The sequence below is a fragment of the Tripterygium wilfordii genome, chromosome 17, assembly GCF_013401445.1.
Source record: "Tripterygium wilfordii isolate XIE 37 chromosome 17, ASM1340144v1, whole genome shotgun sequence".
Taxonomy (NCBI): domain Eukaryota; kingdom Viridiplantae; phylum Streptophyta; class Magnoliopsida; order Celastrales; family Celastraceae; genus Tripterygium; species Tripterygium wilfordii.
The window spans coordinates 6180005-6207407 of NC_052248.1; the positions used below are offsets into that span (position 1 = coordinate 6180005).

General features: G+C 39.1%; 1 protein-coding gene across 1 annotated transcript; it reads left to right on the plus strand.

Annotated features, from left to right (window-relative positions):
* Positions 1 to 1310: 1310 nt before the first annotated feature.
* Positions 1311 to 2581, plus strand: LOC119981861. Its single transcript, XM_038825001.1, has 4 exons — positions 1311 to 1394; positions 1742 to 1797; positions 1907 to 2358; positions 2409 to 2581. The coding sequence occupies exons 1-4, from the start codon at positions 1311 to 1313 to the stop codon at positions 2579 to 2581; spliced, it is 765 nt and encodes a 254-aa protein (XP_038680929.1).
* The last annotated feature ends 24822 nt before the right edge of the window (positions 2582 to 27403 follow it).

Here is a 27403-nt window from a genome sequence, read left to right on the forward strand (position 1 = left end):
TGGAAACAAAAGAAAACCAACCACAAGAATATAACCAAAAGTCCAAAAGAGAACTAACCTTGAGGCTTGAAGTGAGAAATCATGTGTTCTAGAGTAGAGACTGATCAGTGATGGACGATGAAGGCTGTGAGACATCGCAGAAGGCTAATGGACGATGAAATGTTGATAGACGATGAAGGCTAATGAACAATGAATCAGTGAGAAATCGCAAATGAATCAGTGAATTGGCAAATCGCGATGTGTTAGGTTGGAGAGTAGAGACGAGAGAGGCATTGAGAAACAGAGAGAAAAAAACACCCTTTTGATAAATAACCCTAACATATTAACGGTATTGATCTAATTGACAAATAGATCTAACGATTTACATTAAACAAAATAATAAATAATGCATTGATATGTCGGTAACGATAAATACCGATGGGTAACACCCTTTTTTCTTGCATTTTATGATAAATTTTTTTTTTTGTGTTTTCATGTCCCATGCAAGAGAGGAGTGTATAAGAGTTCTACTAAAACGTATAAGAGTTATACCACATGTTGGCCAAAAATGTTAGTATCTTCAAAAATAATTAGATTAGGATATGCCAACAACTTTCTAATTAGATTAGGATAAGGATAAGATCTACAAAAATCTTTTCTAGAGTTGAAAAATATCTCTACAACTAATTTTAGAATCCTGATTAGATTAGGATTTTATCTGTTGCATAAAATATAGAGTGATATTCCCAAAATACCCCTCATAATTGGAGAAGGCCACGTGGCAGAACAAGTGTCAGCAAGGCCGAGGTGGTAGAAGAACCGAAGGGTACACTTCGGTTCATAATCGAAGTATACACCTCGGTGCAAAGAGGAAGAAGACACTTCGTTGTAAAAACCGAAGACCACACCTCGGTGTCTAACAGAAGGGGGTAATTCGGTAACCACACTACAGAAGCAGGTATATACGAAGTTCAGCCAGTGAAGAGTCCTCATGGGATGCCAATTCTCAATAGAGTCCTACTCTCCTTTGGAGGAGGGCGCAAAAGTAATTTACCCTTCAAAAATCCCTCCAGGAAACCAATGAGAGAGAGTCTGACTCCTACTACAACTCAAATACTTCAAACTCATATAAAAGGGGAACCTTTGCCGTCTGGTAAGCTCTCGAACTCTCACTCTCACTCTAAAATACTTACTGAGCAAGAGGCAACGCTCGAAGCACCAAGCCATCCTCCCAAGTTTAGTACTGTACTGACTTGAGTGTCGGAGAGGTCCCACCAAGTACACCCTCGGGGCCCTACCAAAGCTTACGTTCACTTCTTGCACAGGAAGGAATGAAGGAAGGAAGGGATCACGTACCAGCAAAGGAGAGATCGACTGTTCTTACTCAGTCTAACTTGACTGATTCGTCTAATTGGGTGAACATGTTTTAGACATCATTAGTTTGGCGTCGTCTATGGGAAGGAAAATAAACTTCCTTGAAGAAACTCACAATGGTAAAACTAAGGAAGAACTTCACCTCTACTTCTGAAATAAGTCGCCAAGTTATAGACCCCGATGACCCTAACCAGGCATAGGGGGACCGTCCCCCTCCTGGGGAAGTTGGCAACCAAGGGGAAGGAGCTAGGAAAAAGAACTGCTAAACCCCAATCCCAAGTTGGGCAGCCCGACGTACCTTGCACTCAGGCGTAGTTCCAATAACTCTCTCAACAAGTACAAATGTTGATAGAATTGATCCTGAATCAGTAGTCACATACTAATCTAGCTGCGGGTTGACAAGAAGTACCCCCACCGAATTAGGGAGTTTGGAATAATGAGGAGGTACGAAGTTTACACTCTGGAAGCTCTAAGGAATTGACCCAAAAAGGTAACTAGGAAGGTACTTTTTGAGAAAGTACTAAGAAGGGGACAACCTATAATGAAGATGTAGGTCGTCACCAGGACGAGATGAACAAAAAGATTGTCGCTCTGCACTTCACTTCTCCGCTGCACGAAGGATGGCGAAGACTAGTCTAGACTTGATAAACCTGGATTATGAGCTTGGAGAGTCACTTTGGTCGTTCCTTACAAGATTCAATAGAGCATGCCTTGAGATCCCATATGTGCAGGTAGAAAAAGCCATTTCAGCACTAGTAAGAACGGTAAGGGATGAAGCATATGTACGCTCATTAACCAAGAAATGCCCAAAGACTATGGGAGAACTCTATGCAAGGGGGGATAAGTTCATGCAGTCAGTAGACATGATAAAGGCTCGAGCACCCAGGGAAGAACTGAGAGAGATCTGCCTCCACCAAATAAGAAGCAATGAAAAACTGAAGGAAGAAGTGATAAAAGAAGGGAGGAACAATCTAGTAAGAAGACTGACCAGGGTCCAATCCCTTGGTATAGTTCTTACACTCCACTCAACAATTCATTGCATAATATCCTCCTAGAAGTAGGCAATAGGGATATATTGAAGTGGCCTAAGAAAATGAGAGCCCCGACTGCAAAACATACTTCAAATAAGTATTGTCTGTTCCACAAAGACCATGGTCACGACGTTGAAGGTTGTAGACATCTAAAGGATGAGATTGAAGGTCTTATTAGACGAGGCTATCTAAAGTAGTTCACTTCAGACAAAGAAGAGAAGAGAAGGAGAACCAATGATGACAATTGAATGAGGTAGAGAATAAGGGATAGGTCTCCTCGTCACTAGAAGAGGATTGTTGGAACGATCGGAGTAATTGTGGGAGGTTTGGCGGTAGGAGGAGAAAGCTCCTCAGCAAGAAGGGCTTACGCCCGAATTAATGAAGTTAGGAAAGAAAGAAAGAAGGCAAGAAGGGATGAAGAGAAGATAACATTCTTAGAACGAGATGTAGAAGATATCCAAGACCCGTATGGTGACACCCTTGTAGTAGAGGTTGTCATCGCTAACTTCACAGTGAAAAAGGTTCTGGTGGACAATAGTAGTGCGGCAGATATATTGTTCTACCATGCTAGAAGATGGATATCTCAGAGGATAAATTGAAGAGCTTCTCGGTTCCTCTATATGGATTCGCTAGGGAGTCCATAATACCCAAGGGAGTCATATCCCTACCAGTTACTCTGGGAACCTACCCAAGAATGGTTATGCATATGATTTATCTTCTGGTGGTAGATATACAGTCCCCCTATAACGCCATCATGGGCAGGCCATTGTTGCACAAGGTTCGGGTGGTGGTCTCTACTTACCACCTCAAAATGAAGTTCCCAACTTCCAATGGGGTAGGAGAAGTCAAGGGGGACCAGAAGTTAGCTCGAATGATGTTCTATACTGATTTGAAGGATAAGAAGAAGTTCTCCATCTCAGTTGGAAACCTAGATGTTCGAGAAAAAATGAAGATACTGAAGCCAACACCAACTGAAGCGTTTCTTCCTATAACTGTGGAAGAAGGAACTGAAAAGAAGCTATTCCTTGGGTCTCAATTAAATAAAGAGTTAGCTGAAGAGGTAACCAAACTCCTCCTCTCTAACATTAAAAACTTTGCATGGAGTGTGCATGAGATGCCAGGGATTAGTAGGGAAGTTATCTCCCACAGTATGAGCATTATACCGGGGACTAAATCGGTCAAGCAAAAGAAGCGTAACTTCACCCCAGAGAGACAAATCACTATCGAGGAAGAAGTGGGGAAGTTACATGAAGTTGGTTTCATCCGAGAGGTTCAGTACCCATATTGGTTGGCCAACGCGGTCATGGTGAAGAAGGCGAATGGGAAGTGGCGTATGTGCGTTGATTTCACAGATCTAAACAAGGCCTGTCCTAAGGACAATTATCCTCTTCCCACGATTGATCAATTGGTGGATGCAACTTCAGGCTAGGAACTCTTTAGCTTCTTGGATGCTTATTCAAGGTACCACCAAATTAAGATGAACCCAAGAGATGAGGAGAGTACCTCATTCATAACTCCAGAAGAGACATATTGCTACAAAGTTATGCCCTTCAAACTTAAGAATGCTGGTGCCACTTATCAGAGGTTGGTAAACCATGTATTTGCTTATCAAATAGGGAAAACAGTAGAAGCATATGTGGACGACATGGTCATGAAGAGAAGAAGGGCTGGGATCATCCTTCAGATCTTTAGAAAGTGTTTAACACTTTGGCTAAGTTTCAAATAAAGTTGAACCCAGACAAATGCGCATTTGGAGTAAGCTCTGGAAAATTCCCTGGTTTCCTTATCACCAGTAGAGGAATCGAAGCGAACCCAGAGAAGGTAGAAGCCATACTTCAGATGGAACCTCCAAAGTCTCCAAATGAGGTTTAGAGATTAACGGGAAGAGCAGCAGCACTTGGGAGATTTTTTGCTAGGTCAGGAGATAGGTGTAGACCCTTCTTCTAGGCCTTAAAAAAGGTCAAGGAATTTCAATGGATTGAATAGTGTTAGAAGGCGTTTGAAGGTTTGAAGGATTACCTCGGATACCCTCTATTACTAACATGTCCTAAAGATAGGGAAGTGTTGTACTTATACCTTGCTACGACAGATCATGCAATAAGTGCAGTCCTTATCAGGCTTATCAGGGAAGAGGATCAAGTGTAGAAGCCGGTCTACTATATTAGTAAGGTCATGGTGGATGCAAAGACCCGTTATACTGAAGCAGAGAAGTTCGCCTTACCCTTGGTAACTGCTGCTCGAAAGCTAAGGCCATACTTTCAAGCACATACGGTAGTAGCACTCATTGATCAAGCACTGAAGAATATACTCCAAAAGCTAGATATATCAGGGAGGTTGATAAAATGGTCAATAGAGTTGAGTGAGTTCGACATCCGGTACAAACCAAGGCAGGCGATTAAGGCTCAAGCCTTAGTAGATTTTGTAGTAGAATGCCTCCAACCGAACCAAATAACGCCGACCGAAGAGGACTATCTGAGGTGGAACCTTTTTGTGGATGGTTCTTCCAACCATGAGGGGAGTGGAGCAGGAATACTCCTCTTCGGCTCAGGGGGCATATGTATAGAGCATGCCTTGTATAATGAAGTAGAGTATGAAGCGATACTAGCCGGATTGAGATTGACTACTGAACTTGAATTCAAAAATTTCTTGATCAACAGTGACTCTCTGCTAGTGATTGAACAGATGAAGGGGGACTATGAGGCGAGAGGCCAAAAAATGGTCAAATACTTGGATGCCATAAGGAAACAATTGGCTAAGATTCCTAGGGTAGAGATCAATCGAATACCTAGGGAAGAAAATGCGAAGGTAGATGTGCTTGCCAAATTAGGCTCAGCTTGTTCGGCTGAACTATAAGTAGCCCAAGTAGATACTAAACCATGTTGGAAAGATCCATTCAAAGACTTCTTGCAAGATGGAAAAATCCTTGAAGATCGAAATGAAGCAAGAAGTCTACGAAAAAGGGCAGCAAGATATACTTTGATTGATGGAGAATTATACAAAAGATCCTTCACGCTCCCCTATTTGCGATGTTTGGCACCAAGGGAGGCTGATTATGCACTACGGGAAGTACATGAAGGAATTTGTGGGAGTCACATAGGAGGACGAACATTGAGCTATCAAGTACTACATTGTGGATACTACTGGCCTACGATGATGGCAGATTCCAAGAAGTTGGTTCAAAAATGTGATAAGTGCCAGAGGCAATCCAACGTACCCTATCTTTCTCCTGGCCATATGGTGCCCATTCAGAGCCCCTGTCCATTTGGTAGTAGCTGTGGACTACTTCACCAAGTGGGTAAAAGTGGAGTCACTTGTAATTATTTTACAGAACAAGGTGATAAACTTCATTTCGAGGACCATTGTCTGTAGATATGGGATACCAAGAGCCCTAAATTTTGATAATGGAAGACAACGGGGAGGCCGAAGTGACAAACCGAGTGATACTTCAAGTATTGAAGATTAGGCTAGATAATGCCAAAGAAAGATGGGTAGAAGAACTACCAAGTGTGTTATGGTCTTACCGAACTATAGCACGAACTTCTACTGGAGAGACACCCTTCTCCTTGGCATTTGGTTCTGAAACTGTGATATCCATGAGATTGGAATCCCAACTACAAGGGACATCAACTTCAATATCCATGAGAACAATGAAGCATTGCTGAACAATCTAGACCTGATATAAGAAACTAGGGAGGAAGCACGAATTCGAACTGCTACTTACAAATAGAGAACGACCCGGTATTACAACCGAATGGTCAAAGAAAGGAAGTTCACCCAAGGGACCTAATCCTAAGGAAAAAAGAAGTAGCTGGAAAGCACCCCGAAAAGCTTAGAGAGACATGGGATGGACCCTACAAAGTGATTAAAGCATTCAATGAGGGGACTTATCTTACTAAAGACCCAGAGAACCTTGGGAAGGAGATGCGTCCTTGGAATGCTGACAACTTACGTAGATATTTCATCTAAGTTAACAATGTTTATTATAGTGATTGTTTACTTTTTCGTTAGTTCAATAAAAGCAATTCAGAAGTTATCTTAAGAATCCTCCAAAATGAAGCCACTTCAGTACAAAAACAGACCGCTTCAGCCCGCTTAGACCCTTCGGTCCAATCAGGCCACTTCGGCCCAAAAACTTAGAAAAATTTCTAAGTCTTAAAAATAGACCACTTCGACCCACATAGACAACTTCGGTCCACTTAGACCACTTTGGTCCACTAAGACCGCTTCGGTCCAATTAGGCCACTTTGGCCCAAACACTTTGAAAAATCTCTAAGTCTACAAAGAAGGCTACTTCGGCCAAAAAGAGTACTTCTGCCAGGAAGGGTACTTTGGCCAAAAGGACACTTTGGCATTGAAGTACGCTTCAACCTCAAAAATTTGCAAAAGTTTCTTAGTCTAAAAAGCAAAAAAACCGAACTTGGGGTAGAAGTCCCCACTTCGGTCACAAATTAATTAAGAATTAAAGATCAACAAAATATGAAAATATCATTCTAGAATAGTTCAAATTTGTTCATACATAGTTCAAGGAATAAACAACAACAAAAACTAAGTATGTTCGGCTGGAGGGTTCAGCTAAGTCTCCAACTGCTATGGCACAATTGCTTCAGTTGGAAGGGCTTCAGGAAAGTCTGTTAGAGAATTTGTATGAGGAACAATCGAAGGGACTTCACCCAGGTCAGATAGACGAACGAGGGAATTGCCTAGAGCTTGATCCACAAGAACAACATGAGGAGGATCTTAATATGATGTGGTTGTGGTAAGGTCAACAGTTGAAGGTGGTTTATCCTCATCCTCGAAGTCCGCTTCAGAGTTCTCCTCATCTTTAGCCTAGCGCCTTATTTCGTCCTCAGCTCGCAAGTTCAGCGTATATTTCTTCCTTTGCTTCCTCCAGTCTGTCCTTCCTAACTAGAACCAGACAAAGCTTGTCAAAAACACTTGGATCCTGCCCAGCATCAATCAAAGCCTTCCTAGACATCTTGAAGGCACCTCGGCCACTAAAGTAGCTTTCTTGCTGTAAGGTGCTTGATCTCCTTTGAAATCTTCAAGGTTTCAACCCTAATGGCCTTACCTTTAGCAAGAGCTTTAACCCACTCTATTTCAGCAGCTTGAAAAAGCTTGGCGACCTCACCCTCCAACCTGGATTTTTCCTTACGGTACTTTAGCTCTCTAGAATTTGCTGAAGCAAGGGCTTCGATCTTCTCGGTAAGTTCAGTCCGAAGTGTCTTTAGTTCTGATTCGCCCTTGGTCTTCACTACAATAGCAACTTCACTCGCTCAAGGGCCCCATTCTCATTATGGGCCAAGTTTGCAATACCACCAGGCAATATGGCAACAATAGAAACGACCTACATAGGTAAGAAGATAGACTTCACTACTTCATATCAGAGTTATTTGCACGAAAATTTTCCAAGTCCTAAAGACCGTACCAAAGTAACGTAATAACCGAAGCGAAGTGAAGTAGAACATACCTTCATTGTTGTGACATTTAATTCAGGCACTTTGTCTGATAGAGACAGATCTTTGTAATGGCTGAAGTCCGTAGGAGTGGGGGCCTTCGCGACCATTCTACCAACAACCGTTGGATTGTTGGCTGAATCAAATACAAAAACCTCCCAGTTCGGAGTATGAACGGTAAGGTCTTCGATGTTCATCCTTCGAGGGGGCTGTGTCACTGGAATCGGCATGTTCGAGTACTATGGAGTATGGGATTGATTTGTGCTCAACTGGGTGACTCTGACCGAAGTATTGACAGTTGTGGGAGCGTTAAGAGCAGCATTCGCGGCCAAAGTCTCCCCAGTATTGCTTTTTCTAAAGTGCTTCAGATTCGGCTACCTTTTATTTCCCTTGCCAATGCCATGCTTCTTGCCCTTGGAAGCACCGACGCTTAACATGTTTACATAATCATCCATACTATCCATATCTGTAAAAAGGATGACCGAATTTATTAGTAAAGGAGCAATAGAAAGGAGGGAATTTATCTAAGTCTAAATGGACCAACTGAAGCACACCTTTCTGAAGAATAATCGAAGAGTAAGCGTACGCAGAATCAACTCTACTAAAAGTTAGGTAGACCGAAGGATTGGGAAGAAGATAGGACTTCAATCAATCTAACAAGTCTTTATCAACCTCAAGTCTAAGTTTAAGGAGATTATTGAAGTGAAAAACATGAGGAATTCCGAAGTTAGTTCGAAAAGAAAGGTGCTCCCTAGGCTGAAGGGGTGCCTTCACGAAGAAGTAACCATTCTTCCAATCCTTAATGGAAGCTTGATAGTGAGAGGCTTCAATTGGAGGCTGAAATTGAAAGTAGTACAGCCTGGCCTCCCTACCATGACGACTTAGTCTAAAAACGTGTTGGATGATGAGAGAATTGAAGGGTACTTTGTATTTGGCACAAAGGTTGATAACGGCATTAAGGAAGAGCCAAGAGTTCGGGGTTAGAGGGGTTGGACAAATACCAAAGATGATAAAAAAAACTAGTCAGTGCAGAAGGGTAGGGAATCCTGGCACCATATTTTAAGGAGTGCAAGGAGATGGCAAATTCCCCTTCCTTTGGATGAAGGGGGTGTTCATCTGAAGGTATGTGTCGACATGGCCAAGGAATACCATACTCTCTCTTTATATTGGCCACATCGTGGTATCTAGGCCTGTACCAAATAAACAGGTCGATTAGGTATCCTCCTCATCTCCCCCCTCTCGTAGGTTAGGGGGAACCTCACTTGGATAATTAATTTCGGGATATACTGATGAAGTACCAATGCCTCACTAAGGTCGGTATTGGGAGAGTTGATTATGTTCACTTCGGGTCGAATGTAGTCCGCTCATTCGATGTGGAGGAAGAAGATGTATCCGTCGGAGAGGAAGATGAAGTGGAAGAACTCAAGGACATAACTTTAAAAGAAAAAGGAAGTAAGGACTAAACTAATGGTAATTGAGGGAACTGGAAAGAAGTATGTTTCGGTTGAAAAAAGGAATGCTTCGATCGGTCGGGTGGAACACTCTCAATAGTAAAAAAGAATAATGAAAGTCAAAGAGAACAACAGATCTCCTATTTACATAAGGTGAAAGATCTTATCTAAAGGTCCTAAAGTTGTGACACTTCGCATCCTTCGATCTCAATCGTAAAGATGAACTGTCGCATAACATTATTACACTCTTACCCAGTTCATAATTAAGGTGCCTTGGTATGAGTGTGGAGGGCAACTAATATTCCCAAAATATCCCTCATATTTGGAGAAGGCCACGTGGCAGAACAAGTGCCAGCAAGGCCAAGGTGGTAGAAGAATCAAAGGGTACACTTTGGTTCATAACCTAAGTATACACCTCGGTACAAAGAGGAAGAAGACACTTCGATACACAAACCGAAGACCAAACCTCGGTGTATAACAGAAAGGGGTACTTCGGTAACCGCACTACAGAAGCGGGTATATACGAAGTTCAGTCGGTGAAGAGTCCTCACGGGATGTCAATTCTCAACAGAGTCCTACTCCCCTTTGGAGAAGGGCACAGAAGTAATTTACTCTCCAAAAAGCCCTCCAGGAAACCAATGAGAGAGAGTCTGACTCCTACAACAACTCAAACATTTCAAACTCATATAAAAGCGGAACCTCTGCCCTCAGGTAAGCTCTCGAACTCTCACTCTAAAATACTTACTGAGCAAGAGGCAACGCTCGAAGCACCGAGCCATCCTCCCAAGTTTAGTATTGTACTGACTTGGACATCGGAGAGGTCCCTCCGAGTACACCCTCCGGGCCCTATCAAAGTTTACGTTCACTTCTTGCATAGGAAGGAAGGAAGGAAGGGATCATATACCAGCAAAGGAGAGATCAATTCTCTTACTTAGTCTGACTGGACTAATTCGTCTGATTGGGTGAACCTATTTTAGATATCATCATAGAGAATAAAAATACTACATTATTTTTATTAGCCTTACACGTCTTTTATGTAGTCAATATGGATATAACTTAATTAGATAACAATTAGGATTTTATGACTTATATGAGGTCCTATATAGAGTTTAGAAGTCGAAATCCAAAAACGAAAAGGTGCGAGAACAAAACCTATAAAATCACTTTTGTGGCCGTATGACCTAGGAGACTTTCTCTTTGATTTTTATAAGCCAAAAGCTCTGGTTATTTGACAACATCCTCTCGTACGTGAAGTATCATTCTCAAGAGAACAATTAATTTTTTTGAGCTCCTTCAAGTCACAAAAAACCATCCAAAATAGAAAACTAGTCCAGAATTTTTTGTGTAATTTTTTTCGTCTAAACCCATTATTTTGAGAGGCCTAAACACTCATCTAGGCTTGAGTTTTGATTCCGATATTTTTTTAGGTTAACTATAGTGTATTGAGAGTATTCGCTGGCTCAATCCGACCTTTCGATCTTAGAGATCAGGCGTTGATCACAAAAAAGGTTGGTTTGCACTTTATTCGTGTGGTCCGATTAGAGGTTGCACCATTAGTGTAACTAGGCAATCCAAACGTGCACGTTCGTCGAATAAACTTGAAGGAAATCTTGCTAGACGTGTAGATTAAGAGCGGCAGATTGAGAGCGTTCAAAAGGTTGATACTTTCTATACTGGTAGCGTCCGTTAATGGATTATAAACTATATGCAAGTTATGTTAATCGATCATGTTGGTTGCTTGTCTATAAAATTTTTAAATTTCCACTGCGTATTTTATTTGTAACCTTTCAGTATGTCTTGCGGTGTCCCTTTGGTTACCTATTAAAGCCTCTTGTGTATTTAAGGAAGTTCGGCAAATTTCTCTACATCACACTGGTTAATGAGAATTTACAAAGATAGGGGTATAACAGAAGGATATAGTTGTAAGGGTTTTGATTTTTCAAAAATCTCTAGACTAAAATTATTTTTGTTGAGAAATACATATGCCTTGTAAGATCATGAATAGAAAAATAGTAAGATTGGTGGCTTGCTATTGGGAAGGAGTTCCTAGAGGAACTCTGTGGTGGCTATTTCAAAAATCCTAAGAGTGAAAAAGTATTTAGAAAGAATGCTAGATTCTTTGAGGAGGAATATATAAATATCAATGAACCAAGAAGGGTTGTCCTTCGAGAATAAGAACCTGATAGTTCAGCTTCCACTTCAACACCTAACGAAGAGAATGAACCCATAACTAAACCATAGTGATTTTCAATTGCCCGATATATTTTACCTCGTTTGATTCTGTGAAATTATCTCTTTGCTTGACTAGTGCTCTCTATTCATTCGTTGATTGCTTTGTAAATTCTAGTCTTTGAATCGTAATAGTTCTCTCTTGTTAAGTTTCTTTCAGCATGTACTTAGGCATGTATTGATTAGAAAATTGGGTCAATAGTATTTCTAAAATAAATAAATAAAAATTTTAACATCTTTCAAAGTTTACAAAATCTATTAAATATTTGTTTTGTATTGATTTTGAATAAAAAAATAGTTTAAAAGATTTAAATCGAATAAAAGTGTTTTAGTTTGAATTACAACATGAAAAAGATGGAGATCATCTTTTCATTACTCATGAAGGAACTTCAAATCACTGAACAAATACTAAGGAAGGAAAAACATGTCCACTTCACCATAGTTTCTTTTTCCTGGCCCAAAAAGCCCAAGAACAAAAACAAGTAAGTCCCTGTTGCCAAAGTCCCACACATGAAGAAAAAGGTCAAGGTTGTGAAAGGAAAAAAAACAAATGCCTTCATTATAACCAGAAAGGGTAGTGGCAGGGTGAGTACCCAAACATCGGATAATGTTATATTCATTGAGACTTGTTTAGTGGTTGATTACACTATTTCATGGATTATAGACTCTTGGGCCATTAATCATATTTGTAATTCTTTGCAAGAATTCCAAGAGACCAGAGTGTTTTGTATGGATAAGTTATTTTAAGGCTAACTTCAGGAGGTAGGATTGGCGCCTTTAGAGTAGAAATAATTACTCTTTATTTTGAATGTAATAAACATTTATTTTAAATTATTGCCTTTATGTTCCCATTAAATGAAATTTAATTTCAGTTTCATATTAAGTTTTTATATGTATTAGATATCTTTTCATTATAATATTTACTATTAGCAGAAATGGTAAAGATATATGCTAATGAACTATGCTAGACAATTTACTATTATAATATTTACTATTAGCAGCAATGTCAATGTGGGGAAGGAGTCAAGCACCCCACAACATCCATCCAATTTGGACGGTTACCATTCGAGATCTATGAGGTTTTGAGTTTCAGGAAACGACACACACATATATATAGGATAAAAATGCATGGGGGGAATGGGATTGAGGGTCAATTGGACCGATGTTTCATTTGTAGCCTGTGCGACCCTATGTAGAGAGTGCATGTGGCTTCCAAGTGATGGCAAGGAGCCTTGTTGTTGAGGAGGGATAATACGATATTTGCTTAGATGTGATGTATGCATGATAGAGGAGCCATGAAAGAATAATGTACTCGTGAGACGTTGTCTATATCCGAGCAAGTGAATAAGAGACATAGGCGTATACAATGCTTGTCAGGTGCTGACTACCATGATATGGGTGTCTGGAACATATGAATGAATGATGGATGCGTAGTGTGATGATACGTTGTTGTGAAATAATTACAAGCGCACAAATCGCACAAGTAATAAAGTGAGGAGTGAAGTATCGTTCCCACGAGGATATATTGGTAATTGGAATTTAAATCAATTAAGGCTAAGATTATGGTAGATGGAGAATCGAGAGTGGTTTTATTGTTCAATTAACACTAATGCAATAAATTAAATGATTAACTAAGAGATTAACTAGTGGAATCAAGCAATTCAACAAACCAATCAAATACCGAGTATTTTAATCAAGTACGTAAAAACTAAGGCATCCAATGTCACCACCACCTATCCTATCAAATTACCTTGGTTCATTAATCTCTAATTTCCAATTCAATGTTGACAATCGATTTCCCCACCAATTCAATGCTCCGTTCCCAATTACACCGAAAGTATTTTCAATACTAATCCCTGATATTCCTAAAAATCGGATTAAATATCAAAAACCCATTAAGCAAAGTGGATAATAGTGTAGTGATTTCATAGGCCATCACCTATATTCCTATGGTTCATGCAACCTATGTCATCTATGGTGAGTGCAATCCTACGTATCTCTTTCCGGTCTCAGCCTAGGCAAAATATCATTCGAATGGTGATCAAGCATTCAAAAGCATTAAGAGCAACCATAGATGATCAACAAACAAGAGGAAATCAAGAGTAATAAATCAAGTTCATTCAATATTCAACGGTGGGGCTCCATTAGAGCCCTAGCAAAAGAATTAGTTTCTCATAACATCCAAAAACACAATCATATCCAGAATTGCAGTCATAATTCCAAGAAAAAGAGAGAGATACAAGAAACCCCCTGAAATCCCAACTTCTCAAGAGTTGTTTCAGAATGCCCAAAACCCTAAAAATCTACCCATTTATACCTCTCCAAACCCACATGTCATTTATAAAATGATCTTCAACCATTTTGAGCTAGTCCCACTTGAATTTCGGGTAGTTTTGTGAAGTTAGAAATTGCAAAATTACGATCTGGATAACTTTCGATTGATCGAAAGTGATGTCCAATCGATCAGGATTCTTCTCGGGTCCAAAAACTACGGCTTGCCTCATGTGCTCCGATCGATTGAAATTGATCTCCGATCGATCGGTTTCAGCTCTGACTCTAAATTCATCTTATTTTGATCCAATCTGGCTCCTTTTCTCCAATGTATGCCTCGACATCTGAAATATGCAAATAATGACTTCTTAGGCAGTATCAATCCTAAATTGACTCTAAACGATACAAGATTGCATGTAAAAGGATGTATAATTATATGTATATAATTAGCACATCATATGTGATGTATAAATGATAAATAAGACATGAAAAAAATCAAATGTGAAACACTACATGTTTTCGAATGATAAATAGGGGACACAAACATATGCAGTTAATGTGTGACTTAGTCTACCATACGCAAATGAGAATGAAGTAGAGGTTGAAGATGAATGCTCAAGAATGTATGATTCCAAGATACTGTCCGATTTAGAATGCTTAAGAATTTATGATTCCAAGATGCCATCCGATTTCCACCTTCATAGAGATGTCGGTGGTTATCATACTATTTTCCCATTTATGGGATTAGATCTACATGTTTTTTGTCTAGAATATACCTATTCTGGAGATGGCTGGATATAGATCTGGGTCTTTACCTCTTATTCTCCTTGATTGTTTCTCTTCTTTCTTCTTTTCTTCTTTGCCTTATTCTTCTTTTCTTTTTATTCTTCTTTTTTCGTCTTCTTTTTTCCTTCTTTTCTTTCCCCTTTTCTTTTAATTCCCTTTTTCTTCCTCTCTTTGAAGATCCTCCTGCCTCTTTTTCTTCCTCTACCTCTACCCCCTCCATCTTCCAAAAAACTCCCCTTAGTGCTTTATGTCATCCCTTTTATATTTATTCCTTTCTCGCTTTTTTGAGAATTTTCCAATCCTTTTCTCTCACCACCTCCTGTCAAACTATCGTTTGTTGCTCATGTCTCTAATGATGCCTTCTTTGACCTGTCTAGCCACGTGAATGCATACCTTTCCTATTTCGACGGGAAGCTTTACTTTGCTGTCAAGGAACAGAAAGTTACTAGGCCTCATTTTATATGGGTTGCTCTAGATTAAGTGGGTAATGAGTTGGACATAAAATATAGGCCTGACACAACCATAAAGCTTGGGCTTGATGGATTTAGCTCGGTTAGTGAATCGTCGAAAGGCATTACCGCCTTTCGTAGCTTTATTCAAATATTATCATCTTTCTAGAAAGACGGAGATGGCGAAACGACACCTTTTCAATTCCCAAAATGCCTAGGTTTTATTTTGCTGAATACAAATTAACGCCAATCGATCTATAAAAGTAAAAGGTTCTAGCTTTTTCAACCAAATTGCTCAAAACACCCAGATGGGAAGGGAATTGGGAGATGAGAGAGAATGCATATTTTTTTGCAGAGGATTTCGTTAGAGGTGATATGGAGAAGAAAGGGAGGCGAATCCTATTTCGTGGAAGATACCATTGAAGTTGTGAGTCTTGTCCACATGGTGCCATTAAAGACTTTCCTCATTCCCTTGATGTCGATATAGTCCTTCTAATTCCCTCTCTAGAGGTGATATAGTACTTGTAACCTAACAGTGAAGTTTGGATCTCATGGTGGAGCTTATTTGCAAATTATTATACACCTTTTTGCTTGTGTTTTTGGTTTGAATTGATGTTTTGTTTACCAAAATAATATCAGATTACGCATAAATTATACTTTTTGTGCTTCTCAACTCCTTACGCTCAACAGACGTTTGACAGACGCTCGATACATGCTCGATAGAATAAGAAATCCGAGAATTAGAAGTTTGACTTGCTTTAGGAGTTTCCTTTGAGGTTTACATGCTTTCTTATTATTTAAGGAAACCCTAAGAGATTGAGGAGAGTTTCAAACATATATAAATACCTCCTCACAAGCCAAAAGAGGGGGTTGACGGTAGAGAGAGGAGAGTAAGGAGGAAGAAGGGGATTTCGACAATGGATTCCACGATTCTTTATGTTTTCTTTTCTTATACTCATGGATTCTATTAGTTTTAATTTCTTGTGTGAATCTAGCATGAGGAACTAAACCTTTTGCTAGGAGAATGATATTGGTTTGATTAATTATTAATCTCTTTATGCTATGTCAAGTGTTGATTGCCGTACTTAATTGATAATTGAACTATGATGCTTAGCTACCATCTAGGTTTGATTGTTCTGATGCAATTCATAGTAGATGTCATGGTCGGATTGGGAATAGCATCTTGCAATTAAACACCATGACTACCTAGACATATACTCCACATGCTAGGATTCCATGTGATCGCTACATAAGTTGCCATAGATCTAATTGCGTTCTTGTTTGTTAAAGTAGTCTAAGCGCCATGGATAGTTACAAATTAAGACTAGACGTAGTAAGTTAGATGCCATGACTACTACATGAATTAGGAGACTTGGTCTTTGACAAACATGAAGGAATTGAAAATTGACAACCAACAGATTTAAGTACAATAATGATGGTGAAATCGGAATCCTAGTACTTTTACCAACTTGATCTTTCGTGCAACTCTCTGATTTGTTCTTTGCAATTTTTCTTAGAAATTTTCCCTTTCTCTTGTCGTAATACACTATCAACAATTTTGTCTTCTCATTCGGTGATATTTTTAGTGAATTTTGGAATTAGGATAGATTAATATTTAATCCTTGTGGATTCGACACTCATATTTGCTAAGCTATACTATCATTGATTTGTGCACTTGTGAGTATAAACTGAGTTTTGAATCTCTATAATACATTTTCAGTTCTTGTTCATTAATAGTTGGTGTAGACTTTCAGTAGCTAGCTCTACCTCAACCGTTGCAATAATTCCTAACAGAGCTGGCCACTACGCAGAAGGTCGGCCAATCGTCATCAAATCCTAGTAGCAACAATGGCCACCCTATTGTCACTAACCCAGCTCTAGTTTCTATAGCTATTCCTCCAACTCCAATGCAGAATATTCCAAACCTTGGAATATAAGACATGAGTTTTCATGTGATGCCTTCAAGCTTTACTTCTTCAACTCCACTTATTGTCATTCCTATCATTCGCAGCACGGCTGTTCCTTTGGGAACAATGGTGAACAAGTAGAGGGATATGAACGAGAAAGACCAAAGGCCCCCTCAAGTGACACCTAATGCAAATCCTTGGAGAGAGCATTATTTTCAACCACAACAATAGTAACACCAACCTTACCTCCATGTAGAGCTCGGGGCTAGGGTCAGTTTGGCTTTCAATAGCATTATCGCCAGACGCATATGATTCAGCGACAATCTCGTAGGCGGTGAATAGGGATCAGGTTGTGAACATAGTTCAGGACATGCTAGGCCCTAGGTGCATGGGGAGACCCATGTACCGCAGGCCTTTTACTGAAAGAGTATACCGTATTCCACTTCCCAGAGGATTTTGGCCTCCTGATTTCTCTTTGTTCTCTAGAAAAGACTCCCTATCAACGGTGGAGTACATAGCTAGCTTTACTATTCAATGTGGTGAAGTTGGCTGATAGAACGATTACAAACTCAAATTGTTTGGGAACTCTCTCATGGGTATAGCCTTCTCGTGGTATATCAAGTTACTCGCTAACTCTATCGATACATGGACGGAAATGAAGGAGGCTTTCCATAAGCAATTCTACAATGAAGAACAAGAAGTCATAGTGGCGGATTTGTCTAGCATTACTCAGTTTCCATGAGAGCCAATTGAGTCATTTCTTACCAGATTCAGGGAAGCTAGACTTCAATGCGACACTGAAATTCTAGAAGGAGAGGTGGTAGCATTGGCAACGAAAGGATGCTTGATCAATTCAGGAAGAAGTTCGACAACTTGGACTTTCAAGACTTCTTTCACCTAACTGCCAGATCTATTCGTTACGAAAGAGTCCTTAATGAAGAACATGACATGGCCAATTCATCCAAGGTAACCTACTATAGGGATTCAAACTATACGGTGTCCAATATCGATGATGATCTTAACCAAGAGCTGACTATAGCATAAATTCTAAGTAAGAAGTCATACATTTGCAAAGATACTGTCAAGTCAGAACCTCCTAACCAACCAGCTACAAGATCGTCCAAATCAACCAAATTCTATGTTTATGACGTATCCAAGACAAAATGATCAAGCTACCTCCTAGGCATATAATTCCTCCTCATAAAGAAATTCAATTATGTAAGTACCATAATTTTTTGAGTCACTTTACCAATGATTGTGTGGCTTTTAGGAATGAAATTCAAGCAAGCATAAGGATAGGATATTTTAACTCAGAATAATTGATTTCAGCAAGGTAACAGTGGAAAAGGGATCAAGGGAGCCAGAAGGTTCGGTAGAAGGCCAGCCCATCATCGTTCTTTTGTCAATGTCTGGGTAAAGGTCCAACATCCAAAGGATAAACCCACACTCACCAAGACTTAGAAAATAAGGTTCCAAAAGAAATGACAGAAGGAGAGGATGCTGCCAAGCGTCCTCAACAGCCGTTTCAAGAGTCTGCCCAGTTTCTCTCAAGACAGTCTATTGAAGAAGGCGTTTAGTTCATTACTAGTGAGTTTCTATCCTTAGCCTTGGAAGGAATTGACTATCATTAACTTTTTAGCCAAGTGGCTCAATGTCCAGCAGAAGAAATGCATGTTCAATAGAGGAGTTCGTATCAACGAGAACTCAGAAGATAGACACTCAGCCTATTGTGCAGCAGGAACAGGGTTTGGGGGCAAGAATGAAAACTTTTTTGCAGACCCAAGGTATTATGAAGATTGATCCTACAATATGACTTATATTCTGCCTAGAGATATTGGAAATGTTGAAACAATCCAGTAGCAAGTCTATCTATCACGAACCAGCCAGTAGTTGCTACGATACTGAAAGAGCCAATCAAGGAGCAGAACTAGAACTCAATCAAAGATGAATCCCAGATACATTCTCTAGAGAAGTCTCTAGGAAACCAACCAATGGTGATCATTTAGGAAGAAGCTTTTGTAAATTTAGAAGTTGAAGCAACGTCTTGTGTTATGTTTGAAAAGCCAACACTCAACATGATTTAGCTCTTGCAACCCATTTTTCTTTTAGAACATGTGAATGGAATGTTGGTCAACAAGTTCTTGGTGGATAACGGATCAGCGGCAAATCTTATGCCTCGGTCTACCATGCACAAAATTGGTAGGCAAGAGTCTTTATTGGTTTATGCTAACGCTACTATGTTAGACTTTGCAGGGCGTATATCCACAGCTCAGGGTATTCTGGTTGTAAACCTCACTATTGGCAACAAGACCATGACCACTCCATTCTTTGTGAATTCATGTTTTTCGTACAACCTCCTATTGGGAAGGGAGTGGATACACTCCTGCATGGCTGTTCTATCCTTTTTACACCAATATGTGGTGTTTTGGAACGACAATGACATAAAAGTGATCAGAGCAGACAAGAATCCATTTTTGGCGTCAACAAACTGTGCAGAAGCTAGGCTTTATAATGAAGACATTGGCAATCTCAGAGTTAAAGGCCTAGACAAGCAAGGAAGACCCAAATCACTTACCCTAAGCAAGGATTTATCCATGGAAGAGGTAAAATTTGTCTACACTCAGATTTTGGCCCTTTAATGACCAGAATTTATAGGCTGATTACCCTATCATCCATGAAGTCAATGATGTCGAGACCACCGATAGAAGTTGAACAGGCTGAGGCCTTGAAGGTCACCATGCAAAAGATGACCTCTTATTTAGTATAAAAATGTTTGGAGAGTTTGCTTTCAGACTGACTCCCTAGTAAATGTAGCAGAATTGGTCTTTGAAGATGACCAACCAGAAGATCATGTTGTCCAGATAGAGGAACTTGAAATAGCTATAGTAAAGCTAGATGGCCAAAAGGCTAACGTTCAAGATCCCCTAGAGGAAATGAATTTTGGAACAGAAGAATCTCCATGACCGTTGTTCATTAGTCAACTCCTACCTCTAGGCATCAAAGAAGAGATTATTTAATTACTTGAAGAATTTCAAGACTGTTTTGTATGGGAATACAAGGGGATGCCAGGCCTTTCCAGGGAGCTTATGGACCATCGGTTGCCAATCAAGGAAGGCTAAAAACCGCATAAGCAGCCTCCTAAGAGAATGTCAAATGAGGTGACATTTGTTGTCAAAAAGAAGTTAAGAGGCTTCTCAAGGTTCGGTTCATTAGAATTACAAGGTTCGTGGAATGGCAGACATACTGGTGGACCAAAGGATGAGTACCCTATGCATATGGCAGACATCCTGGTAAACTAAGCAATGAAGCACCAAGTCCTATCCTTCATAGATAGACATTCGGATTACAATCATATTTTCATTGCGGGAGAAAATACACCCAGAACAACGTTCATATGCCCAAGTGCCTTGGGGGCATTTGAATGGTTGGTGATGGCTTTCGGCCTGAAGAATGCAAGAGCTACATATCAAAGAGCCATAATTCTATTTTCCATGACATTCTGGGCCAATTCATGGAAAATCTACATTGATGATGTGATGGTCAAGTTTCCATCTCATAGAGAACACCTTGCAGATCTCATGTGAGCATTAGCCAAAATGCGGAGATACGAACTGAAAGTGAACCCCTTAAAGTGTTCCTTTGGAGTCTTAGCAGGGAACTTCCCAGGGTTGTTGGTTTATCAAAGAGGCATCGAGGTTGACAAGAACAAAGTCAAAGCCGTTCTTGAAGCACAACCTCCTACCAACAGGAAGAAACTCCAAAGATTCCTAGGACAAATCAACATCCTCAGAAGGTTCATTTCCAATCTTGCTTGGAAAGGCCAGGTATTCTTTGAGCTCCTAAAACTAAAACAGGAAGAAGGATTCATCTAGGAGGAGAAGCATCAGCAAGCATTCCAAAAGATCAATGAGTATCCTTACTCCTCCTATGCCCAAAAAGGTGTTGAAGCTTTATATCTCAGCGGTAAAATGTTCCATTAGCTGTCTCTTAGCTCAAGGCAACGAGCGTGGTAAAGGGCAGGTGGTCTACTATCTCAGCAGACTTCTATCTCTTATAGAACATAAATATTCTCCTATTGAGAAGCTTTGCTTGAGTTTTTTTTTGGTTGCTACCAAGCTCAAACACTACATGCTGCCAGTCATAGTCTTACTCCTATGCCAGACTAACCTCATCAAATACTTGCTATACAGACTACTTATCAGGGGAAGAATTGGCAAATTGTCCATCACCCTGATTGAGTTTACTTTCCAATATGTACCTCAGAAAGCGATGAAGAGACAAACGCTTGTAGACTTTCTTGCTGATCATACTTGTCTAGACATTGAAGAAACAGAGTCTCTAGAATTAAGGACATGTTTAATATCTTATACTCTTTGAACGCTCCTGTTTGGTGGATCCAGAACAAACTTTATGTCTGGATGTGGTACTGTTATCTTTTCTCTTGAAGGTCAGAAAACTCTTCTATCCTTTCAGTTTTATTTTGATTGTACTAACAACTATATAGAGTATGAAGCAATCATCATTGGACTGGAGATCATCAGAGAGCTAGGCGCACGAACCATTAAAGTCTTAAAGATTCTCAATTGGTGATCAACCACTTGGGAGGCATCTACAAATGTCATAGTTTAGACCTTGCACGCTACTATATGGTAGCCAAACAGCTTCTGGAAGACTTTGATGATGCAATTGTGTCTCATGCCCCAAGGAGATTCAATACAAAAGTAAATGAGCTAGCTCAAATGCCCATAGGAGTCAAGATTCCCCAAGAAACCTATGACAAAACCATCATAATACACAGGAAACTTTTGCCTTCTGCCAAAAGGAGGGCATTTGCCGTTCTAAACGCATTTCATGTGGAGATTTTTGAGTTAGATTGGAGACATCCTTTGATCTAGTTCCTAAAGTATCCAAACTTGAAGGCATACCAGAAGACCAGAGGGAGAGCAATCAACTATGTGCTGATGAATGGAGAACTCTACAATAAGAGCCTAGAAGATGATTTATTCTAGAGATGTTTGAGTCAAGAGGAATCTATGAGGATCAAGGCAGAAGTACATGACGGAGTTTGAGAAGTTCGTCAAGCATAAAGGAAAATGAGGTGGCTCATCATAAGGTATGGATATTATTGGCCTTCTATCTTGGTGGATTGTATCCAGTACTCCAAGGGATGCCAGCCTTGCCAGACACACGAACATATTCAACATGTATCAGCTACTACCATGCATGCAATCATAAAATCATTGGCATTTAGGGGATGGGCTATGGATCTTATTGGGAAAATCTTTCCACCTTCTAACCGAGGACATCATTTCATCATAGTAGCCACGGACTACTTCAGAAAATGGGTGAATACTTTTCCACTCAAATCTGTAGCTCAGCAAGATGTGATAGAGGTCATTAAGGAGAACATCATTCATAGATTCGGTCTTCCCTAACATATTGTGGCAGATCAAGTAATAGTCTTTTTTGGAGATCAAGTACAAGCTTTTGCCTTGAGAAATGGTTTTGAAATTTCACACTCTACACCATATTATGCTCAAGGCAATGGCCAAGCAGAGTCTACTAACAAAGTGCTGAAGAACATTATCGAGAGAATAGTGAAAAATAGGCCAAGGGCTTGGCATGAGTCTCTTTCAAAAGCTATTTGGGCTAATAGGACAGCAACATGAGCTACATCTTCTATGCTTACTTATGAGCAGGATGCAATTCTTCCTATGGAGATGGCGATCAAATCAATAAGGGTAACCTTGTAGAATCAATTATCTCCTATAGATTACTATCAGGCCATGATGACCGAATTAGAAGACCTTTATGAAGTCAGACTTGTTGCTTATGATCATCTTTAAGTTCAGAAGCAGAAGGTCATGAAAGCTTAAAACAAAATAATACGAGAAAAGCCATTTGCTATAACGGACCTGGTCTAGAAAGTTGTTCTCCTTATTGGTTAAAGAGATTCAACATATGGCAAATGGTCACCATCCTGGTAAGGACCCTATCAGGTGACAGAAGTGAAGAAATGAGGTGTTTACTAGTTATAAGATCTGGACAGGACTCAATACAAGCATCCTATAAAGGGGAAATAACTCAATAGGTACTACCTTACTCTATGGGAAGCTATGGATAAGTCTGTTTTGTGCTAACCCAAACCAGTATCCAAATTATTCTACCATTAACCGTTCAGAATATCCAAAAAAAATATCCAAAAATACACCACCAAAAGCGCATAAGATAGAAAACAAAAAAGTCCAATAAGTTACCAAGAGCATTCAAGTGAACCTCACTGGAAACCTGGGGATAACAAAAACAGGGAGAAGAAGTCATCAAAGTTCATTAATTCATCGAGATCAGGGGTTGTCAGAAAACACCAACAAAGGCATCCTTAGCAGCTTCATCATCACCCTGTGATCGTATGATATTTTACCTATTTTTATACCTCACTTTACACTTATTTTTGTCTCTATTTACTTGAATGAACATGAATATTACATAAATACTCTTAATTTTGGGTTGCAGTTTAATTTGTACAAAAGTGAAAAAGGCTTCTGTAAGCCCATTAATTAAGCCCAAGTTCAATGCTTGCCTTGAGATCTGGGTCTGCCCAAACCCAAATCAACCAAAAGTAGGGCTTTGGTCACCAGGCCGACCCAAGCCCTCAATGGGAACCATATTATTTTGAATATATATATATATTTAGTTTACATAGATTACAAAAAGATACAACTGGTTTGATGGTTACATGATTATTTCCTCTTCACTCAACTCGAGTTTGAATCTACTATGTTGCATTTTGCTTACATATTTTTGTTTTTTTGTGCTACCTTAGTTGTGGGCTTGTACATCTTACTCAATTTATAAACCCAAATAAATAATCAGCCCAGCTCTTATCTTAAACCAAATAGTTTATTTATTATTTTTATTGTAAAATCAATGTACCGTTAATTCAACAGTACACTTGCATGGTAATGTCTTCTCAACAATGAATTGTGTGAGTACCGTCTCACTTTTGATATAAAAATTGTGTGATTACCGTCTGACTTTGTGATTTTTTTTTAAATAGGGCACCGCTATACCGTGCCGCTTTGGACACCAAAATGGCTAAGGCCCGGTCTTGCTTAAGATGAATCCAATACAATTAAGGAATGAAGAATATTTGCAGATCAAGAAAGAGAGAAGGAAGAAAATAAATAAATAAATAATATAATGAAAGTCAAGGCTGTTACACGTGAAAGAAGAGACAAGAGAAGGAAAGTTGAAGGGAATTACAAGAAGGAAAAAAAAAGTCAAGTGAATAAATAGGAAATATATAGAGAAGAAGATAAGTAGAACAAGAGAAGGCAGCAGTGATTAAAGCAAATATTTAAGACCGACCCGACTAATAAAAATAAAAAGAAATTTACGTGGTTGATATGGATTTAATTACAAGCGCATAAATCGCACAAGTAATAAAATGATGAGTAAATTATCGTTCCCACGAGGATGTATTGGCAATCAAAATTAATGTCAAATAAGCAACAACTATGTAAATTGGGTGAAAAGGATGAGTGGTTGGTTTTTCTTTTAATTAAACTAAAACAAAAAACAAAAGACCAATTAAGTAAAAACAAATGTAATCAAAGATGACAAGCACTAAGGTACTTAATTTCACCTCACCTATCCAAATCAACTCACTTGATTCCTTAATCCCTAATTACTATCTCTTCTCCAATGTTCCATTCCTAGAAACACCGAAAGTGTCTCTATCTCTAACCTCTGTTATTCCTAACATTCGAGTTAAAGAGACAAAAACCCATTAAGATTTGTGGATTAACTGTGTAGCGATTGCATAGGTCATGCCTCTATATTCATATGGTTCATGCAACCTATGATGTCTATGGTAAGAGGCAAATCCTAGATATCTCCTTCCGATCTCAATCTAGGCAACAAATCAATTGAATGATGGTCAAACATCCAAAACCATTAAGCACACCCATAAGCAATCAATAAGAGATAGAAATCAAGAAATAAGGAAATCAAGTTTATTGAATCTTCAAGGTTTGGTTACATTAAGACCCTAGTAAAGAAATCTAGCCACTCATAGAGTCAAGATACATTATCAAGCAATAGAAATCAGCCATAAAACCAAGATAAAAGAGGAGAGAGAAAACCCCATTGTGAACCCTCTTATTCTCCAAGCTTTAATGGTGGCCTCCAAGCTCTCCTTCTCTCCCCAAGAGTCTAGAATATTATAGAATGCTAAAAACCCTAAAAATCTACCTATTTATACCCCCTTAAACCCATATGTCATTTATAATAAGCATTGGTGTCGTTTTGAGTTGGACCCACATGAGTTTAGAGCATTTTTGAAAAGTCAAAAACTACAGATTTGCGATCTGGGTATGGTCCGATCAATTGGAATTATTCTTTGAAAGTTGTGAGATATCACTGGCCGATTGATTGGACCTCAAGGCCGATCGATAAAAAATAAGCTCTGTCATATTTCTCCAACTTCTTCAATCTCTGATCCAAGTTGACTCCTCAATCGATATGCTCCTAGGCATCTACAATGTGCAAATATACAATTCATAGGCAATATCGATCCTCAATTCACTCTAAGAACCATAAAATACCATGTAAAGGGTGCGTAATTATATGTATATAATTAGCACAATAAACACCCTCACACTTAACCTTTGCTCATCCTCAAGCAAACTAATGATCAAAGGACAGGAGTTCTCAATTCAGCTCAAATGAAAAAGAAAACAACTAATACTAAAACAAAAATAAGAAACCAAACTATGCCACTTTCGTAGGGCTCACGATGACACTTAGCATGTGCCACAAGCCTTTAAACCCCTAGATGCCCCTAGTAGGAGTTTTGTCTTCTGAGGGTTTATCAAAAAGATCCCGACAAACATTAAACAACTTCAATGTCAAAATTTATGTCATCAACAAGAGTATAAAATGGACTCTCAATTGCAACCCTATCCACACTAACAAACCATGCATTAGGGCATTCAAGCCAATAAAAACATTCCTTCAAGAATCTTATCTCATCCACTTTGCTTATAAATTCAAGAATTGATGTACATAATGGATTTTACTTGATATTTGGCTTCAAACCGACATAAACAATGGCCATGTAGTCTTCCAAGGACAATAATAATCAAATAGCAAATACAATGAGCATTTATTCAAACTTCACTCTTATTCACTTTTTTTTTCTTTCTTTTTCTTCTCAAAGGTGACTTGTGCAATGCTCAACCTCCTTAAGCTTTCTAAATAACCCATGTAACAAGCTTTCGACCAATGACTCCCAATCCAGTTGGCTTAGGGCACTAGGTGTTAAAACACCCCAGAGGATCTAATTACTCGAGTCAAAAAAGGCTACGAGGTTAAACTAGTCACCAAGGTACTCTAACATTCATTTCCTACCTTTTTATGTGAAACTCATTGCTTGGTAGGCAAGAGGCCCGGTAACTCAATAGAAAATTCATGAAAGAAATTATTTATTCATAAACACAATTTTTTTTTTCTTTTTCATTGCTCAAGTAGCACTACTTAGAATCAAATTGATCTTAAACAACCACAAATGCCAAAGTCAAGTCATATTTCATACCTCACAAACAAGTGATCCAAATTGACAAAAGCATAATGGACAAATAATTTTCAAGATAGGAAAACTCAATTGGGAAGAATGTCCATAGCAAGATCTATCAAAGCTTCAAAGATCACAAAATTCATCTAAATACACTCAAGAATGACGTGACATAAGGCATTTGAAGTCAAAAAATTTTATTTCAAGCAAAAACTAGAAAAACCTAAATTCCCACCCCCACACTTAAAATGTGCAATGTTCTCAATGCATGGAATAGGTGAAAATAGAAATAAAGAGATAGAGATAGAACAATAAAACCTGGGTTGCCTCCCATAAGTGCTTGGTTTAGAATCTTCAGCCTGACTTCCCTTTATGAATTAAACCGGGATCCTTGAGGGTTATGGTGTAGACTCCCCTTGATGGCTTCTTAGGATTAACATTGGATTGCTTAGGTGCCATGCAAGGAGCACAAGCCTTCATCACCACCTCTTCTTTGGGAAAGACATTTCTTTTCATTTTCTTGGTCTTCCCCTTCTTCATTTTCTTGGCCTTCTTTTCCTTCTCCTTGGGATCTTCAACTTGAGGTTTTGCTACATCAATTTTAGCTTGGGAGGCTGCTTTAGGAACTTCATGTTCAACTTTTAAATCTTGGCATAAAAAAATTTCCACCGGAATATGTGGAGCTTCCTTCTCAAGAGTGTCGGGGATGACCATGTCAATATGCTTTACTTGGAAATTGTTGGGATTATGTCCTAAAAACATACCATGTATGACAGTTCTGAGGTTTATTGATAAATATTTAATATTGCATTATGTGTATTAGATGTCTTTTCATTTATATATGAATGTTCCATCAATGTCTAGGGATGTTATTTATAGTAATCTTCGATACTCAGATA